Below are 21,528 nucleotides of genomic sequence, written 5' to 3' on the forward strand. Positions count from 1 at the left end.
GCACTAGTAGAATTAGCCTTACTGGATTTTCTCTACTAGTGAGAACAGAGAGCATACTAGCACATGGACCTTAAACTGGATATCAAATGAATGCTCAAATGGATTCCCATAAGGTAGAGAAACCTGGTTCTGAGCAAGCTGAAGTTAAACCGTTTTTTTTTTTTGGCTCCTTAAACAACGCCTAAAATTTGCCATGACACGTCACTTTTACCACATCAACATTCCACGCCCAAATAGTCACTAGCATAGTGGATGGAACTTTCACTTGGGTTGTAATGCCACTATAAGGGTGGAAAATCATGGTCAATTTCTAAGTTTCCACCATGGTGGGGGGGGGGGGGGGGGGTGTATTTCAATGACTGCAAAGACCTCAACTATTCAGAGTAACAGACCTGTTTTAAATAAATAAAAAATAACGTACAGGTTACACAATTCTGTAAATTACACATTTATTTTCAAGAAATCTTTTAAATATTTGACAAAAAAGTGAAGGAAACTGCAGCAGTTGGCTGGCTATATTTTCCATCTGCACCTCTTTAAATATATATTGTACCACCAGTTAAAACAATTCTTGTTTGATGGAGAAGGCACTTGACTTGTGTGAGGGAAGCTGGAAGGTGCAGGGCCAGAGCAGCTTGTGACAGTCCTTTAAAAAGCATCATTCATGCAACTTAGTCAAAAAAAAAAAAAGAACAGCCAAGCACCCAGCCAGCCTTAAATCATGTGAATAAAATGTTGCAAAACAAAAATGAAACTAGAAATTTCCTCACATGTATCTCCCATTGATTTTATAGTTTGTTACATTTGAGTCTTGGCAACTGCCGGCCGGGACGAACCAAAACGCTTGGTTTGCAAAGAAATGCAGCTCTGCTCATTATTTTGTCCATTTGCGCAGTTGAGTGCTACACGTGTTGAGGTGTCGGAGCTTGGAGCGCACGCGTGCTCCAGGCGCTACATGGCGATCGGCGGTGCATTTTTAAGGGCAAATGTGGTGATGCCGCCTTTGCCTCACTGCTGGGAGAGGAGAGCGTTCCTGTTGGCCTTCATCTTTTCCAGCCGCTTGACGAGGTGGTTGTTGGTCATCTCCATCTCTTCGAGCTTGTCCAAAGATGTGCGTAGCTGCCAGGCGACAACAAAGAGGATTACACACGCCGTACAAAAATGAAATGACCACTTTGTGTACGCTGCAGTGATTCTCAAAGTGAAGTACGTGGGCTCCCTCTAGTGGCAAGTAAAAGATTCACTGAATTATATGCTCAAAATGCATATTGCAGTGGCTCATTTAGTTATTTTAAAATCCAATACCTTCTCAGCTGTATTTAACTTTTAAACTATATATATATATATATATATATATATATATATATATATATAGTTTAAAAGTTAAATACAGCTGAGAAGGTATATATATATATATATATATATATATATATATATATATATATATATATATATATATATATATATATATATATATATATATATAGCTAAAAGAAAAACATGTTATCCTAGTTTCCCAGACACGTTAACTAAAATGTTTTCAGCTGCTGTCACTAGCCAGTTTCTCTTTTTGTGAAATTCGATTCCTATTAAGTCAAAGCGTTTGTACTTACCTCTCTCTGGAGTTTGCGCTTCTCTGCTTTAAGCTCGTCTTCTATTTTCTCAGAGTTGTCTGCAGAAGTCTTGTACCTGGACACTTGTCCTTCCAGCCTGTTTATCTGGAACAAGACGACGAGGAAACCACTTGGTTACCTCCACATTTCTGGAGCATTTGACGAGCAAGCCACACTTACATTTTGCTCCATTGTACCCATTTCCTGCTCTGCCTTCGAAAGCTTGAATTTGTATTCGCTAATCTGTCTGTTGGAGTCTCCTGAAGATGAGAAGATTTTTGAAATGAAAAATGAGGAGTTTGACAAAAGATGACCGATGATGATCCGGATAACTTACTCTGCATTTCAATGAGGTGCAGGTCGGTGCCGTTCTCCATCTTCTCGCCGTCTACGTACACGCTGTCCACCTTTGAATGTTTCTGTCGCTCCTCCTCCAACTGACTCTTCAACTTTCTGATCTGAGCCAACAGCTCATCCTTCTCTTCTGCTAACTTTCGTAGCCTGACATCTATCAAACAGAAAGACAAAAGGTCACATATTGCAATTGGTTTGCAAGCTCGATTAAAATCGTGGAATTCACCCCCAAACTACCTAAAACGCCACTTGGACGGTTGGTGTCCTACCATCGTACTCGCTCATGAATTATTTTTGTGTGAACAGTAACACCACATTCCAAACAAGCACTTCTAGGACTTACCAAGCGGACCATCTCCTGCAGATTCCAGTACCTGGGCAGCTTCTTGCGAGACTACAGTGATTCCCGAGGACACGGGCTCGTGGTTGATGTCTCCGTTTGGTGTGCCATCTGGGATGATGACTAGCCCGTGTGTCTGTCGGGAGACAACGCAAGTGTGATTGAGGCCAATTATCCGTTATATGGTGGCAGCCTCAACGCCACATACAAGGTTAATTTGACACTTGACCATGGTCTTAACTCAAAACACTAATATCAAGTCATCTTTTCCAGCTGAAATGAACCGACATGACATTAGTGTGTTGCCCCAAAAATCCAGTACAAATAAACACTATTAAATAGGAAGTAACAAACTTAACAGATGAATTCATTGCGGCGGCTTCTGGTGTGGTGACTTGGCCACCAGGGGGCAGTATAATACAGTCACATAGATCTAAACGAAGAAGAGTTTCACAACTACTGGAAGTGGCTGACAGTTACAGTAATAGTAGTTTTTCACGGATGATAACGATGTCGTCACAGTTAGCATAAACCTCCTATGTACAAATATCCCCAATTTCATATTTTTTTCATAAATCAATACTGTAAGTCAGTGCCCACGTTATTTTTTATATATATAAATATATATAGTGTTGAAAATGGTTTGCACCCTTGATGATACCTGAAAAGTGATCGATTTGAAGATGTGAGGATTCTTCTCGACACCAGTGATATACCTGTGAGCATTGTTGTATTGTTTGTCTGCATGTCTTGCTCCACTGCTCCCCCCCCCCCCAAATATTTGTAGCTTATAGCATTTTAACACTACCACATATATGCTATTTATTAGCCCATCTATGGTGTTTGTTGTTATGTGTTAGCATTAAGATAGTGGTCATTAAGGCAAAGGTATGCGTTTTAAATTGACAAGTAACTCTTTTGTTTTATGTGTAGTTTGACAGTAAACTTCAACTGGGCGCGGCATTGAACAGCGTGAAACATATTTTTGAAGAATTGTTCATTAACTGCAGTTGAGTTTACTGCATTCATAGGTAATTTCGGGGTCATTCTCGTCTCAAGGTACCACTGTATACAGCTTTTTTTTTATGTCTACGGTACATTACAACATACATACTAGCGAGTTTAAAACCAGCTAAGAAACGGACAGCGTGAGCAGAATAATAATTGTTTTGAGGCCGGTCAAAGTCAATATTGCTGAACATTGCCCACTCATATATGTTGCAAAAGCAGTGAGTGATTTATTGACATGTAGGGAACTTTTGACCAGAAGTTGCTTTCAAGCTGCAAATATTTGCCGGGAAAGCCTTGCAACAGTACAAACTATACATCATAAGACACCATGAGAGAGCTGGCAAAAAAAAATTCTAACTAGCTGCGCCATTCAGTGATAGCTCAGTTTATTTTGTTTAACATTTCTAAAGTTAATTTATCAAGAAACTTGTTTACATTTTTATTATAAGGAAACACTTATTTCCCCATTGTCTGTAAAATAATAATAATAATTTTAAAAAAATCTGTCGATATTGATAATAACCATATCTCTAATCTTCCAAGGCTTCTTCTGAAAGCAAGCTTCAGTGTAAACATTTAAAAACAAACAAACAAAAGATACAAGAAAATTAACTCATTCACTCCCAGCCATATTCACTGAAGCAACCCTCTTCGCTCCTTGGCTATTTTACTGAATTTTGACTGATTTTGCAAGGCCCACAGAATATTGCATTAGAATATAGCTTAATTTCATAATTTTTCATAAATCTGTTGAAAACACTGTGGGAAAGAGCATTTTTGTAACATGGCCCTGGTTGAGCTCTTATACTCTGCTGCAACCTGCTATCCGTTTTTGTAATAACTACCATTACTATAAACATTCTCTTCAGTTCAGAGGCTGCATTAAAGCCTTGTGTATGCTCTAGCATAAAAAAACCATACATATGTTATTGCGACCATGGCAATATTCAAAATAGAACAGTTTTTGGGAGCAAATGAGTTAAATGCTTAATCTTGAAAAATCAAAAGACTTTTTAAGATCCCTTTATAAAAGATTAACACTTTTTATTTTTATTTTTTTAAACAGTCATTTCCAACACACCCAAAAGTCATTATTGACAAGCAACCCATGTCTTAGCTTTATTTGTTACCACGCTGCGGGACAACCTACCTCTCCTGCTTTGGCCTTCCCCTTGAGGTCAGCAAGCTCATGTCTGAGCTCGTCTCTCTCATTCCTAATGCAATCAAAGTACTCTTTCTGCCTCTCTAGGGCCTGGCCGAACAGACGACAGAAGACAAGAATGGACAAGAGGCAGTGAAGTTGGACAGTGGACAGACATGCACCCGCACATGCTTGCAGTGCCTCATGCACAACCGTGCGTCGTGCATGCCAAACCGACAGTGAGAATGTAGCAAGGAGATAGCTAATGGGAAAGGAGAGGCAAAGAAAAAAGGATGAATGGCGGAGTGCGTGAGGAGGGAAACACAAACACTTCATGGCCTGTCAAACTGTTCACGTATCATGCTGGATTATTAACTTTTAAACACGCATTTGTTCCACCAAAAACATTGCATATGTTTATGTAACACTAGCCAGCATGTTTTTTATGCTGCAGGGTGGAGCAGCCCCCCCCCCCCCCCCCTCGTGCGCTAAACTCACATTTAAACACCTTGTTATTCTGACATGCACAAACTGCTACGTGTGAGTGTGCTGCCAATGACACAAGGGGTCCATTATGCAGAGTGTGAGAGACACAAGATCTGTGTGGCTTGAAAGCCGGACCATCTTGTGCCTCTCAGAGATCTATGTGGGACCGCCTACCCCAATCTTTTTGTCCTTCCAGTTTACTGTTTCCTGCAGGTCAAACACCTCTCTGGTGAGAGCATCTAACTTAGCCTGCAATCGTTGGTTCTCCTGGAGATGCGATGAACAGTAACAAGAATGCAAAGTACAAGACAGGAAGGAAATATTCAATGGAAGACAGAATAAGCAAAAAGGCACAGACGTACAGAATTGAAACAGGGTGAGAATGCGCTTTTGTCATAGCAGTAAGGAAAAGGAAGGATTGTGGTGATAACTGACTAAACTAAATATAAACGAATTAGAGGGAGGCCAGTGTCAATCAGTCCTTATCAAGTGACTGCACTGAGTCCCACCAGGCGCCTGCACGGAGCAACGAGCACTTTCGTTGCGCTGACAGTATTGCTAGGACATGGTCATTGGTCACATAGACGTACCTCAATAAGTTCATCTCTCTGACGGATTCCCTCTTTCAATTCCTCCTGTTTATGCTGCAGGACAGTACATGTGTGCTTTTGCCTTTCAAGTTCCTGAAAAAAAAAGGACAATCGGTTTAAAACCCGTGACCTAAAACACACCAAATTCCAGCAGACTAACTGTCACAATTTAATATGTGAATCTCGAGGTGATTGGTTAGGATTTCACCTTCGATTTTTCTTCTAGTTCCCGTTTCATTTCTGACATTTGCTCCTCCATCTCCTCTATGACGTCTTTTAATGTGTCCACTTGGTAGATGAAGTTGCCTTTGTCGTTGTCCAGCTGTGCATTCGATACCATTGCTTTCTTATACTTCTCCTCCACCTCGGTAAGGGATTCCTGACATGAAATGGAGCATGTTAATAACACGGCACCATGACTGAAGCACCGCTCACCACTTTGTATCAAATCGGAACGAAAATAAAATTTTATGTGGCCTAGGAATCTCCGACACCAGGGGTCTGCAACCTGCGGATCTGGAGCCACATGTGGCTCTTTAGTCCCTCTCTCTCAAAAAAAACCTACCTTTTTTTAAACATATTTATCTTTATTTTTGGATAAAATATTATTTAAATTGATTAATGATTTGGATGTCAAAAATGAATAATTAAATATTCAAAAGATTTCAGCGTAAAAAATTACCTAAAAATGTCCAAAAAGGATGAGGAAAAGCACACAATTACCATAGTCTGTCCACAACATTGTCACACAAAAAAAACACGTCTGCAAAAAAAACAACAACAACAACGAAGTTTAAAGAATTACAAAAACTAAACAAAAGATTAACGGTTGACAAAAATGAATCTCAAATTATCGGACGCTGCACATTTTTCTGTTATGGTGTAGCTCAAATTAGCACAGTAAAGGTTGCTGACCCCTGTCCTACACCTTCTTGACGCTTGTTTTTTCCTCTAAAGCCATTTGTACAAAATTTGCAGAGCAAGCACCTAAAGGACAAAAACTAATGTGAACTAGGAAAGATGATGTAATCTACTTCAAATACTGGATGTAAGCTACAAGAAACAGTATCAAGAGCAAGCCTACAGTCAGCCAATTATAAAAGGCAGAAATTCAAAACATCTCTGCCATCATTCAGCAGGTGAAGCATGTCACTGCTACGTCTTCCACGCAAACGTGGGCGTGTCTTCATTTGTGGCCACAGGCAGTAGCTTGGATAAAAACAGGAAGTGTGGGAAGATCATGCAAAAGAAACGTCATTGCAATTCAGACAAGGGAGCACGCGCCGATGACATGGCCGTGGTGTTAGGGGGTACATGGGTGGGGGATATGAGAGGGTGGGCATGTGGGTTAGTGACGCCATACGGCTCCCAGAGGACAAGAGAAGGCATGCCGTGAGCTCAAGCCCCTCTACCTTCAGCTCTTTAAGCCCTTGCATGTATCGCCCTTCTACATCCTGAATCTGGTCCTTTAGTTCATAGATATCCTGTGGAGCAAATGGAGGGGATGGTTGAACTGGGGCTACACAAAGAGGGTAGGGATGATCAAGGAGAGATTACAAAGCACACGTGCTGCCATCTCATAAAAGACAACCCGGCTGGAATACACAGTTACCAGCACACCCACATATAAGGAACAGCTTCAAAAAGGTCACATCGCATCCCGGACTCCCGTGCAAATATAAAAGGAAAAACTGGCCAGGTAAAGATAAGAGAACAAAAAAAATGAAGCAATGCTTTGCAGAGATTCATGGGCAAGTACAGTTAGAGTAAAAATATACAGTGTTTCCCAGCTATATTGCTGATTTCTGTTTGTTTGCCTTACCCTTAGCTCGCTCAGACTCGCATCTGGGTCATATGCGCTGCCGGCATCTGCGCTGCCCCGTCGTGACGAGGTTCCACCCAGCGAGGCTAAAGTCGCTGCTGATAGGCCAGGGGTGGCACAGCGGGAAGATGGCTGCAAACATAACATACAGGTAACCGGTCCATAAAAAATTAATCATCCATACAAAAAGTATGCACTCAATTTTTCGGTGGCTGACATTGCTACTGTAAACCTGATAAACCGGCTCTTGAGATTCCTCAAGTTGTGCAAGTGTACAAAATTCAGCAGGTATCGCTTTTAGTTTATTGTTGATTAAGGAACTGTTATCACTGTGACCCTTCCACGGCCACGTTTAGATCACAATACATGATGGTATTTTACATTCATCGACAAAAATAGTTGCCTATGAAAACAATAGTTAGCAGCCCATTTATACATACTGTAAAATCATGTGAATAACACATTGTTTTTTTTAAAGGGGAAAAAAAAATCCCAAATCTTAACAAGAAATGAAAATTTGTAACATTGTTTAGATGTTTACCAGTACCTCTGGGGTTGTAAAAATAATAATAATACAATCGCTGATATATATGCTTCACATATTGGAATTAAAAGTACAACATTTAAAAAGCAGTAACAGAGTTAAAGAGATTTAAAAGCAAAGTAAAATAAAAAAAATTACCAGAGCATACAGTGCAAGAACAAGATTTTCAAAAACATGATTTCAAAATACTTTGAAAGACCTTAAAGGTGTAGTCCGAAGGATTTGTTTTGGCCTGTCCAGGATATTTCTGGGCGGAGATTCAACGTTTTCTTTCCAGCTAAGCCACAGATGCAAGCTACCATTAGCAGCATATGCAAATTTTGCTGTGCAAACGCGCGCTTCCGATTGGTGAGCTGGTTTCACGCTCCTTCCTGATTGGCTGCTTCCTCGAGCCAGGGGAGGCAAGATATTATCAGTGGCATATGCAAATTTCGCTGTGCCAATGCCTGCTCCTGATTGGTGGACTCTCTCCACGGACGTGTTAGTAGTTTGAATCCTTGCAAGCGCGAAGCTGATTATTTCTTAGCTTATTATGCTTTGTGAATATTTGTTCTGAGATAGCTGTTTATCAAGAGAAATGTTTACTTTTTTGGAGTAAAATTTACAAATGCTGACTGCATAACATTTTTACTGTATGTACTAAACTTAAAAAAATGTTGGCGGGGGTAGGGGCTGGACTTACCCGACTGTAATCTGAATACTGTTTGTCGCATTTTTCATCCAGCTGAAAAAAAAGCAGAAATATTGTTATATGTTACATAAGGACACAATTGATTTGAGACATTATTAGTAATCATGCTGGTGGCAGTCTTCCCCTCTGAAAATGGGGGAAATTGCATCAGGTCAATCAGGACAAATGCTGCATCACAGACTCAACACAACTAATCAGAACTATTCGCTACTCAAGAAAACACAGTATTTATTACATTTCATTTAACACACATGCTACAGGGTGTGCAAAAAGAAAAAATAAATCGATGTAGGAAAATATCGTTATGGGCCTCTTCACAAAACACGTATCAATATTGAGGAGTAAGAATCAATATCGCACATTCATTAATAAAGTTTCCCGGGGCTTCTCTGAAAGCTGTTTTTGCTATGCGGTGCGCACTCATTTAGACAAAGAAGAAAACATGTTTTTGCCATTCAACTTCATAAAAATATCAGTTGAGTATACATATGACAGTTTTAATGAAAACGTATGCAAAGTAATGAGCAATCATGGCATATGCATCACCCTTGAAGGCCATGTATCGGGACACGCGTATCGTGATCCCTGTATTGTGATACACATTGTATCGTGAGGTTGTTGGCAATGCTCATGCCCTAACACGCACACACACACACGCTAAGATAGAAAGCGTCCAACCAATTATATACTGAGCCGTAAGATTGCCAAATCACAAACTGTGAGATGAACGTTAAACTAATGTTAGTTTCAAACCATGCAACGAAAGAAATCCATCACCCAGTGCTGGAATTTTTTTCACTTACAGCATCCAGATCTGGAATGCTCAAATCATCCAGATCCGATACAATGCTGCCCCTTCTGTTGGAGCGGCTGAAATAATCGGCTGCAGACTCACTAATGTCAGAGAAGTCAGACGACTACTTTCAACAGACACAAGATGAAAGACGAAGACAGAAAAACAATACATCAATATATAGTATTGAGAACACAAGAGCAATAGTTGGCATCTGTGACAAGTGAAGAGCATTTTAGATGGAGCACTGTCTTGTCCCTAAAGCTCACCGCACTGTCCCTGCGGCCTCTCCTGAAGCGTTCTTGGGACACGCTGCTCCCAGTGTCATCATCTGAAGAAGACTGACATGGGCACGCACGGCAAAATTGACAAAAGCACGCACACACCACAACATACACTGTGAGGATCCACACGACACTCACATTGATAACGCAAGCCTTTACTTCATTCTAAGACATCTTCTCAAATCTCGATTTACATACTGCCCTTAATATTAAGCCACAGAATGATGGTATGGATAATCAACGTTAGGGAGCCCTGCAGCTGGGGGGGGGGGGCATCTTGTGTGTGATGTTAGTGGATGTCACATCATGCAATTGGAGGCTGAACTAGAGCGCTCACCACAGGGCTGCTGCGAGAGGAACTGGCTCCAGAGGAGTACCAGCTATATTCAGAGGGCTGTGTGAAAGGGGATAGAGGTGACAGATGAGGCAGAAAATGTGATTAAGATGAGAGGGATAGAACCGGAGTCAATAGCACAACGTTGTTTGCCGTGGTGGTCATTTTACACGAGCAAGACTTACTGCTCTTGAACCCTGACTTGAGCCGTAAAGAGCGGTGTCGTCATATATAGAGGCCTGGGGGTACACATTGGAGACAATGCAGGACTCAGCAAAAACAGAGAGGGTGCAGAACTGTGTTGTGGTTAGGCTAGAGAGGCTCATGCAGTAAGCAGAGGCACTCACTGTATTCCATTATTAGGTTGGGCCATGTGCTTTCGGAGTTGTATGGCTGATTTCATTCCAAATCTGTCCTTACTCTTAATTTTTAGGCAGAAAATTTGAAGCAATTTTTCCGGGAATGATACAGCTGCTATGAGATAACAGTACAAAATCAATCCCCCCCTTTTAAAAAAAAATCTCTATACGAATACAAAGTACGAAATAAACATCAATCTAGGGCTGTGCAATTAATTGAAATTCAATTACAATTTCAATTTCAATGATTCCACTCCACAATTACAAAATCAGCATAATCGTTAAAGAAAGATGATTAATACTCATTTTTGAGTTGCTTGAATTATACATTTGCACCTTTTTTTTAAATTTCAATAAGTAATTTAATAAATGTTGTTAATTATAGTGTTTCAAACTATTTTATTTGTTGAATATTTTCTGTTTTTTACATTTAAATATTTTCTTGTTTTGTACGAAAATAAATAAATGATCGTCCTACTGCACAGTGGACAAGCTGCATTCCAACTTCAAGTTTTTACCAACATGAATAAATAAATAAATATATATTATTATAAATATATATTATTAAAATTCTGTTTGGTCCAAAAGGATCTTACATAATTACAGTGTTTCAATTTTTTTAATTTGTCTTGATATTTTTTTATTGCGTAAAAATGTTCTTGTTTTGTACCAAAAAATAAATAATCGTTTGAATAATCGTGATTTCAATTATTGCCAAAAATATTTTTTTTTGTTTTCCATAATTGAGCAGCACTACATCAATCACTAGTTAAGAAACAGTAATCAGGGAAAAAATGCTTTTGAAATACACTTTAATGCGAAATTAAAATGAATCAGATTAGTCAATTAAAATATAAAAATATTTTATATAGTGACAGCACGAGTTCAAATTGAGATAAGAAAAATCTTGATTATGATGGGAATGCTTGTTGAGCGAGACATATGATCACACACACACCTAATTTTGCTACGGCATAAACCAGCGGCCACTGCCAATAGCTGAGATTGTCCAGGAGCTAAAAATAAACAATCTGAGTATATGGCCACGGGAGAGGGGGAGGTCTACTTTTGAAGTAAACGCGTGCAATGAGAGCCTCCATACAACGGACAGAAACTGACCATGCTATAGCTACGTGACAGCCCTGTGCCAGCGGTGGAAGAGGAGGAAGTGGTGGCCTGTCAAAGAGGAGGGGGAAACGTGGAATGTCAGTTCATGTGAGGAGGAGAATTGCTAGTGGTAAGAGTAGAAGTACACGTAAAGGGATGCATGATTTGCTGAACTTACAAACTTTCGACAAGGCTTGCAGATAAAAGGGCTGGCAAATGTTTTAATGCCAACGCCAATCATCAAAATTACAATTTGAGACTCGTTAATACTGTGTGAAAGCTGTCGTATTAGTCAGACTTTTATACCTAGCAGTCTGTATGACATGAAAATGAGTTGGATAGGAGGACAGACCCGTGGCTGATAGGAAGGAGGCGGAAGTTTGGTCTTCGATAGGCTGGTGTATTTCCTTTGATCGTGGTACAGTCCAGTCTGCAGGGGCAGCAACATAGCACAACACCCCAAAAAGTAAAAAACAAAAAGACCATCACACTGCCATCTAAGATTCATATCTGTAGATTAATGTGTAACATTCCACGAAAATGTGCAGGACCGCAAGTATGCAACTTTGCCATCGCCATAGAGTTTCGGTTAACAGGGGATCAATATTTCTTCTGATGAAATGGGATCCAGAGCCAAAAGTATACTTAGTTTTGAAAAGCATGTAAATGGATTGACTACTCTGTTCCAGTCTTTTGCCCGCCTGCCAAGTTCAATGTTCAACCTCTTGATGCAGCAGCATCAAAAACCAGAAACAAATACATCGGAGAGACTTCAGGCATAAGAGTTTTTTTTTTAATAGCGCTTGTGAACAGCTCTAAGGCTTTCACAAAAGGCACCACTTAACTAAAAGTATCAATTCTACGACAAATGCAGTAAGTTAAGCCACCAGGATTGTGCTATTAGACATCCATGAGGTCAAAGCAGATATAATGAAATTGAAGTACTACTGACCAGCAGATCCTTCCTTGAGGAGCTAGATGAAGACTTTTTATGGCCATGTAGATCATTGTATACAGAGCTCTGTTTTCCCCATGAAGAAATTCATCCCAATGAGTATCACTGATTAATCAGGTATGCACGTGCAAGCAAATACATACAGTGGAACGCGAGCTCTTGAGAGTGGAGCTATTTGCCACGCCATCAGACTGAAGAGAGAACAGGAGCAAGGAGGGGGAAAAAACAACTTCATGTCAAATAGGAGGTGAGCACCTTTCATACGCCTCACCAATACAGTAACTTAGTAAGTCGGTCAAATCATCCAGCAAACACTCAAGAACAGCAATTTTCACAACAAGCTGCTACTTGATGAAGGTAATCCATTTGACGAACAAGGACAACATCAATGTACCACAAGAGTTATCTTAGTTCATTTAAATGAGTCTTTAAATGAACTAAAATGACCAATTTGAACTCATTCACTGCCATTGACTGTTAGAGATGTCAAAAAATGATTTGAACTATTTCTATTAGTTTAACTTTTTTTTCTCAACTTTTAACAAGAGTATGAAAACCTAGATTTTTTTATTGTACATTTAGAACAGATATAAAATTTGTGGTTAATCGTCATGCGATTAATTACGAGCACAAATTTTAATCGTCTGACGCCCCTAATTTTTACTAATCATCTTGTCAGGCGATAATTTTTTTTAAATTGTAATTAATCGCATGACTTCACTAATTAACTCATGATTAATCACAAATTTTACATCTGTTCTAAATGTACATTTTCATACTCTTGTTAAGAAAAGTGGAAAAAAGTGTTAAACTAATAGAAATAGTTCAAATGAATTCTGGACGTTTATAGCCGTCATTGGCAGTGAATGAGTTAAAAGCAAACCAGGAAACGGTCATGCTCAACAAGTACGCAGTCCTCGCAAATCAGCACGCAGCACGCAAAGATAACTACACATTCACGCAAAACGCACCAAGGTGTCTTTTCTACGGGAACTGGATCGACTCTTGTTCGAACCCAAGTCACGGATGGCTGATGAGGTTGACTTCAAATGCAGTAGTAGAAGTACATAAACATGATCGTACATTCACAATGAGCATGAACAAAAAAACAGGTATTTTACCTTTGTTTATAATTATTTAACAAAGGATTTCCTAAATAAATAAATACATTTTCAATTTTATTTGAGTGTGCGAAAATGTACGCACTCTGTAGCTGCGGACAGACATGACATCATCATCCAGACCCTGGTGATGTTGAAGCAAAAAAAGAAAAGAAAAGAAAAAGAAAAGGAGAGATAAAAGAAAATGCAAGCAAGAAAAAAGGAAGCAAGAAAGTAGGGGGGAAATATACACACCCGATGACGGCTGCTTGATCTACTACCACTAGTGGCTGTAGCTTTTTCTGAGTCAGCCTGGAGTCAAGAAAAAAAGTTGGTAAGAATTAGAAGGTACAATTAGAGGAGTGGTTAATGTCAAAAAGTTGCTTATGGAAAGGCCAAACCATGCAAAGCAAATCATCCTGCTTATCACTAAATGGATACCATATCTGTCTTTCATTGTAAGTCAGTTAATATTCTTTGTAGAGAAGTGTATTAAAACAAAAGTGGCTGCTATTTGCATTTCATCCCAACATTCAAAAATTCAAAAACATTATTACAATAACATAGTATTAATCTCACACTCCTTACTGTAGCAATTCTTCAATCGATAGAATAATACCATGCAAAGAGAGTCCATTACCATGCAAGACAATTAATTAAAACTAAAGTGAAAAAAAAAAAAAAAATCATTCTGTGTCTAAATTGCATGCATCCACCATTAATAAAGTCACTGAGCATTATCCGAACCAAATTCCCTAATGGAGAATTATTATGGTCAGTAACTCAAGAGTAGCGTATTATGGGTCAAAACCGATTGGAGCTCAATCCCACACAACAGGCTTCGTTAGTGTTCTGCGACACTCCCACTCGCCTACCATCCACTGGTGGATTTGACCCCATTTTTTACTGCTACTGCTGCTAGACGAGCGGTAAGAAAGCTGGACAGAGGAAGGAAGTGCCAGGAAAAACATACTATCATACAGCATCCAAAACTGCTGAGATGACAAACGTGGCCAACAACTGTTGCAAAAATAGAAATGCTGGTATTTGTGTGCACGTGCAACAGGTTTTTTTTTGTTGTTGCCATGTTTATTTTGTTTGTAATAAATATTTTGAGCTTCAAAGCTATAAACAAGTCTTCTGCACCAGATGGGGAAATGGTTGTCATGTAGAAGATAATTAAGTCTACAACCAAGTGAGCGCAGAATAACATGTGCGTCATCGCTTCAGACATCAACCATACTGTATTTGGAATGTACAAGCAAAAACTCGATGGGAATCCCCAGGCTGCAAAACACTGTAAACGGCAAAGGACTTTTTAGGTTGACTAATTCTTACAGACCAAGTTGGTCAGTACTATAATAATAATAATTTAAAAAATGTGATTACATATCGTTTATAAAATGGATCTATATACCTCTTTCTGCTGACGCTCTAGTTCCCTCATTCGAATATCCCTGGCCTCTGCCCGTGCGGCTCTCTTCGCTGCAAGCCTGGCCTCCGCCTGTGGGACACAAACATGAACACACTTGTTAGCCACTCAATAATTGAGATACTTTGGAAGCCATGAAAACATTACTAGAATGTGTTTCATAAAACTGTAGCATTAGCGGCAGAGCAAAAAAACAATCCAAACAATACCTAGACCCATCATAACTACAATAAACTGGCACAAAAGGAAAGCAATTGGTGATTGCAAACTGCATAGGGAACAAAGTAATATAGAAGAATGCCACCATGGAAAAATCCACAAGAGAGAATTAAATAATAAGGATTTTTTTCCCTCTGGTTATTCATAAACTTAAGACTCATATCAAAAATATATTACATATTACTGTTCTCGTGGGCCAGATTTTAGTAGAGTATTAACAAACAAACATCATTCCTAAGTATTTCTTATTTCTTATTGTGCTCATTATCTCAATGCAGACATCAAGCCAGGAATTTCTTATCTACTATGCCGGTAAAAGACCAGTCAGGATGGGCTGTTAGCGTTTCCATTTTATAAAATAAATAATCTTTGTGCTTCCAAAATGTTTGTGTTCCTTAAAAAAAATCAGCTAAATACTTTAAGGCCATTGTACAGTTTTTTTTTGTTATTGGACCTATCACCTGAGTAACTAAATAAAGACTGGGGATGGCCTCAATGAAATATGCTTTGTGCAATAATCAGAAGATACCATTGAAATGGCTGGCCCTGTACTTTGCACCTGTTGAACTGTCTGCATGATGAGCTGCTCTGCACATTCGCACAGCTGAGGTTTGCCTCTTGTCTATCTATAGCCTCAGCTCACTGACAAGCACATTATGAGACTGTTTTACTAATCGGAACACAAATTCAAACATCAACACAACCGTGGTCGCACCTGCCTTATTTCTGTAAAATACCGTGAAAGAAAGAAAGAAAGAAAGAAAGAAGGAAAAGAATCCCAAATTGAGGCCACCTTCGATGTTCAAAATGCAATGGCGACAAGAAAAACTGTTTGCGAATGTAAGGGATACATGTCTAATTTCTATCTACGTACGAAAAAGCCTGGGTCGGATATTATATATATTTTTTTTTTATCGGAATTGTACTGTCTACACTGCATGCCACATACTGTATTGGGGGGTGGAATTACCCTGCAGTGTGAACGTAGTCGAAGTCGCAAAAATAGACTGATTCCTTCAACTAAAACCACACAAACAATTATATGTTTCTATAATTTTACTGGAAAAAGTATGAGAACCTTTGGCTTCAATTACTGGTTGAGCCTTCCTTTGGCAGCAATAACCTCAATCAAAACATTTTCAGACCTGCAGAAATTTTAGACCGTCCCTCATTTTCAAAATTGTTTCAGTTCTGCAAAATTCATGGAAGGTCTGGTGGTGATGTCATACTAAAGTAGTTCATTTGGGTTGAGGTCAGGACTCTGACTGGACCACTTAAGACAGTGCATTTCCTTATTTTGAAGCCATTCGGTTGTTGATTGACTTCTGTCCTTTGGGTCGTTTTCCTGTTGCATCAAGGATGGCGTATCCTCACTTGTGTGGCCATTAGTCCGTTTGTTATACTTATGTGTGGGAGTATGATGTTATTATTGGATTGTGTGTCTAGAGGTTGGGTGGGTGGTGGAGGGAGTGGGTATTTTCTTTTTTTAATGTGTAAAGCACTTTGAGTTGTTTCTTTACATGATAAGGTGTAATATAAATAAAGTTGACTTGACTTGCATCAAGCATATTTGGTTACACTCCAATTAGCAGACAGATGATGTCCTGAAAAATGTCCTCATAAAGTTGACATTTGTTTTTCCATCTTTTGCCCAACTTCCAACCTGTAGCATGTTTTTTTTTGGACAGCAGTGGCTTCTTCCTAATACATCCATTCCGGTTTTATACTTATTTAGCGTACATTTGTCAACAGAGAGATATCAGCTGAAATGTGCCAAAGATTTCTATGCCTCTTTAGTCAATAGGCTAGGATTATCTTTTACCTCATTAAGCATTTTTAACAGAACAGCAAACTCCTTGAGTTTAAAGATTCTCGATCACCGACTGACCTATAACCAATATGATAGTAATAATTACTTTGGTGACAGTACTAATAATAAAAAAAAATCATTGAAGTGAGTCACATCAAGTGAAGACAATTCTAAAACATAAGGCAGATGCTGATTTGTAAAACCAATATTCGACAGGTTGCACACTGACCCCCTGAACTCCCCGCAGAGTCAATCTCATCACTGTTTTGTTGCAAAGAGATTCAAATTTAGAAGCTGGTCGGGTGGGTCAGATGACTCATGTTTCTATGACGGGCCTCCATGACTATAAAGAAAGCAAATGGAGCCTTGTGCTTAGTGCCCAAGAATGAGGGCCTGGACAGCTTTTAGACAGGAGTCATTCTTAAAACAAGTCATTAAAAATAGATTTATGCAAAGGTATAAAACACGTTACAAACCACAAGAAAAAAAAGTGACCACTTGGCCAACTTGTCATTGAAAAGGAATTTTCTTTCCATTATGCTGTCCTTCCATGTTAGTACTAACAGCATACAGAAAAAAAGAAAAAAAGAATAGCAGTCCTGCAGTCGAACAATGTGAAGTAACACACACAGGCAAGTTGTTACAAGACAGGTAGCTTCCCTCAGACAAAAACATGGTGCAGCGAAACCAGCTGTCCGTAGCACAACCTGAATATCCACATATTAGTGCAAGTTTACATATTGATAGCCACTACGCTTCAATGCAAACGCATAATTTGTGAATAAAATAATTTTTAAATGAATTTGTCGTATGTATTGTATCACGTATCATACTAATTGTGTATATATTGTGTTGCACACCGAAAAGTAATCAGGAAGCAGTTCATCTCTCCAAAATTGAGTTGCTATTTTAATCAACTGAAGTAAGAATACTTGAACAATATACATAGATTATACGTTGTTAATAACAGGGGTAGCATGCAGATTTAATCCTAAACAAAATTTATGCAGAATACTACATCACAACATATTTACGGCCAATCTGAAGGCTAGTTTATGGTGCTGTTTGAGAGACACTAATCATGTAAATGTATTGTGTACTATTATTTTAATAATATTCATGTACTGTAAATCAAAACATTTCATTTAATGAATGGAGATTTTTAGTTGCCTACTTTTTATATTCATCTGAATATCCTTTCAATCATAGATCAATGTCCAAAGCTTTTGATAAAGTACTGATAAAGACTTTAAATACTGCCTGCATTTTACATTGAGTAATAAATCATCTACCTATGAATGGAAAGTAGGCTGTAAACGGATGCGAACTGCAAGCGCTGAAAACAAACTCTATTCTATTATTGAAACGCCCTCGTCAAAAAGCATGTATTTGAATCACTATTTGAAGACTTACCTCTCGTGCAATACTGCTCAAGGCCTCATCCTCTGCAGAGAAGCGATCTTTCAGCGGGGCACGCTTCCTACCAGTGCCTTGTGTGCCCATGTTGTCCCTCCAATTGAAGCAGCTCCTCCAGTGATGTGCAAAATGTATGGTGTGAATTTGACTGTTGTAAAAACCTAGTGGGAAAACAGAGGGCAAGTCTCACTTAATCTGACCAACAACAACACAACTGCACTTGCTGATATTGGTGTACATTTTAAACTCTCCATATCATTGCAGGCAATACAGACCATTACAGACCAACTCTCCCTATCTTCAACTTCTATTCCAGCAAAAACACATCACTCATGTATGCAACAAGGGCTTCGGATAACGGTTGTGTGTGACATGAACCAGTTTGAAATGTGACAAGCATAGAATTTGAGCATGCAGCTGTAAAAAATAAAAAAGACTGATAAAAAACAATAACAGACTACAGTATAACTGTCTGGTTTGAACTGGAGGTTCATTCTATGACTGAGTGGTCTGACTAGATGATATTGCTCACCGTCAACACTGTGACGTGCGATTTAGACACTATGATTCAGTTGCCAGATTATATTTACAGAAAGCACAGCACCTTGACTGGCCGGTACAGACAAAAGAAAGAAAACCGCCAGAAGGACGTTGAACCATTACCGTCCGATCGCATTTGGGGGGGAACAATCTTTAAGTTAGACGAAGATGTTAACGTCTTACAAACACCATCATAATGAATTAATTCATTGTTGTAGTTTATGATCAACAATCAATGCAAGAGTTAACTACATTTGAAAAGCTAACGTCACTGAAAACCCCACAAGTTTTCCACTCACTATCAAATCCAAAATAAAATTTAAACGCCTTTGATCTCTATCATTTAGGAAGCGTATCATTTAACTGATCTTGTGGAAATGTTCGGTAAAGACAAGTTATCTCGTAACGCGAAGGAAAATGTTACGCTTGTCTGCACACTGGTAAGCTAGCTAACTAGCATTTCCCCCTCTATTTGCCATTAACTATTGGCCTAACAAGTTTTAACACACATTTTACTAACGCGAAACAAAAACGTAACTTTTGTACAGATATGTCCATGTTTCAACAACGCTCCCAACCCAGTACAAGTAGTAGAAGTCGAGCAGACAGATTCAGCTGGCGTTAGCTTGCTAACACTGAAGCTAGCCCTCAATTCTCTCACTAGACAGGGAAAACTGGCAGTGCTCGCCACTCAGATTTCCCACACAAAAAAAGTCAAATTACCTTCCCGGCGTCTATAAATACCCCTCGACACAGCAAAGGTGTTATCCTCCCCCGTCTGTGGCTTAAGGGTCCGACATTAGTCCTCTCTTCAGTATTTGGGAGTGTTTTTGTCCCCACTGACAGCTGTCATCAGTTCGCCTTTCCACCACTGCCCTGCTTACCAGTCTCCACACTGGCTAGCTCTAAAGTTCCCGGATGTTGGGAAAAATTAGGGCGTGATGGTGCGTCCAATGATCGCAAATTTCGTCGGCGATTGTTTCAGGACACGACGTGGGGCAAGTTGTTACAAGTTGCATGACGTGACATCTAAAAACCTTTTACAACATTTAGCTTTCCCGCAAGACAGACCACGAGGACGTTTTATCCCTCTTTGACATTTAATAGTTTCGTAGCCAATAATTATATTAGGTTTCATGAATTTTACAACATTACAATAGACGTTACTGGTTAAATTTTCAATCTTAAGTACTATTTTCTGTGCTGAACCTACCAGCTACAATGAATACCCTTTCTAAACGGCACGCTCTGTTCCTAGCCACAAGGGGGTAGTAGCTGCTCATTTCTTAACGTTTGTCAGGGTGTCACACTTTGGCGTTTGTTTACGCTTATGGGTCTCTTAATTAAGTAAACCCACTAACTAGGTAAGTCTAGAGCTTCATTCGGAATTATACTTTTCGTTTATCGTCAACGATACTCAGTTTTGCACCCGAAAACTATTAATCAACCAATGAACTATTCGGTTGTAGTTATTTAGTGACGTATAACGTCAATGCAATTTACTGAGATGATGATGATAATGATGATAATAATAATAATAATAATTATAATTAATTAATTAATTCTTGACAGACAATAATTATCCATCGGTTAAATGTTCACGCACTGCATTATGGCACTGTCTCATAACATGGAGCTAATGAATGGTTTGTCTTCAGCTTTTTCGACTATTGTGCTGACAAGGCTTACAGGAGTTATAACCCAAGATGTCCTCAGCCATGCTGTCTCAATTTAGTCACAGTCTTTCAAGTGCTGATTATCTAGCTTTCATGGATATTGTGATAATGTTTCACCTAAATACACATCAGATGTGCGTCACTTGATTCTGCTGTGCAGCTGCTGCCATGTCTTTTTTTTTTTTTGTCTCAAAGTTAACAAACATAGAAATTCTCTTTTGAATGACTGTGATTTAATGTTCCGTCTATAAGAAATAAATGAGTTGCGTTATTGAATGAACACTTGATGCAAGCAGGGTAGACAAACAAAATACTATAAGACTGCCAGACAGTGTTGTTTGCCTAGTTTATTACCCTTTTAACTGAGTAGCACAAAAACACTTGGCTTGGTTGTCCTGGGACAGACAGCCGTGTACTCAGCTGCACCAAACATGAAATTGTCTCCATGTGTGTCTCCTGCCTATTCAGCGGTTGTATATTATTCTCACCTAGTAACTATTGCACCACAATACATTGCGGTACAGTAGTGTACATGTGCATGGGTGCGTTTGTGTACATGACTGGTCTACATGCATCACCAGTTGGAGAACAGTGGTTGAAGCAGCCTCCTGCTGCACTAACAGAACTCGTTCAATTGTTTACAGGACTGTCTTTAAGCTCTCTTCTGAAAAGAAGAAGAAACCATTGAGCTCCAACTTGTAATTACCCCATGGAGAGCAATGCTTCTCCCTCTCCATCTCCTCAGGAGCCCTTTGAAGATGCCCCATAGGGAGTTGGCTGTTATCAGGACACATGACTCATTGATTACTTCTTTGCAAGCTTCCAGGAACGTAACATGGGGTGAATGTGCAGGGGGAGGGTAGTGTCTTAAAAGTGCGCACGTGTAGTTTGATGGGGGGCCATTCAACGTG

At 39.3% G+C, this 21,528-nt stretch overlaps 1 protein-coding gene across 6 annotated transcripts; it reads right to left on the reverse strand.

Moving 5' to 3' along the window:
* Positions 1-432: 432 nt before the first annotated feature.
* lrrfip2 (leucine rich repeat (in FLII) interacting protein 2) lies at positions 433-19,945 on the reverse strand. 6 transcript variants are annotated; one of them, XM_086093274.1, is made up of 26 exons: positions 19,665-19,945; positions 18,399-18,562; positions 14,942-15,028; positions 13,780-13,836; positions 13,631-13,669; positions 13,396-13,467; positions 12,568-12,615; positions 12,422-12,490; positions 11,822-11,899; positions 11,482-11,538; positions 10,189-10,242; positions 10,007-10,063; positions 9,655-9,726; positions 9,396-9,509; positions 8,584-8,625; positions 7,358-7,489; positions 6,948-7,019; positions 5,744-5,914; positions 5,536-5,628; positions 5,120-5,212; positions 4,469-4,570; positions 2,311-2,443; positions 1,951-2,121; positions 1,794-1,873; positions 1,614-1,718; positions 433-1,119 (listed from the first exon to the last, which is right to left on the reverse strand). In XM_086093274.1, exons 2-26 carry the CDS (start codon positions 18,486-18,488, stop codon positions 1,009-1,011), a joined length of 2,199 nt encoding a protein of 732 aa, XP_085949400.1. In that variant the 5' UTR covers positions 18,489-18,562; positions 19,665-19,945; the 3' UTR covers positions 433-1,008. The 6 variants fall into 6 exon arrangements, with proteins under 6 accessions (XP_085949400.1, XP_085949402.1, XP_085949401.1 ...); XM_086093276.1 differs by lacking the exon at positions 5,120-5,212 and having other exon boundaries at positions 19,665-19,939; XM_086093275.1 differs by lacking the exon at positions 6,948-7,019 and having other exon boundaries at positions 19,665-19,937.
* Between the last annotated feature and the right edge of the window lie 1,583 nt (positions 19,946-21,528).

Source organism: Leptonotus elevatus, chromosome 13 (assembly GCF_054856555.1).
Source record: "Leptonotus elevatus isolate MCC_2025b chromosome 13, RoL_Lele_1.0, whole genome shotgun sequence".
In the NCBI taxonomy this organism is placed as follows: domain Eukaryota; kingdom Metazoa; phylum Chordata; class Actinopteri; order Syngnathiformes; family Syngnathidae; genus Leptonotus; species Leptonotus elevatus.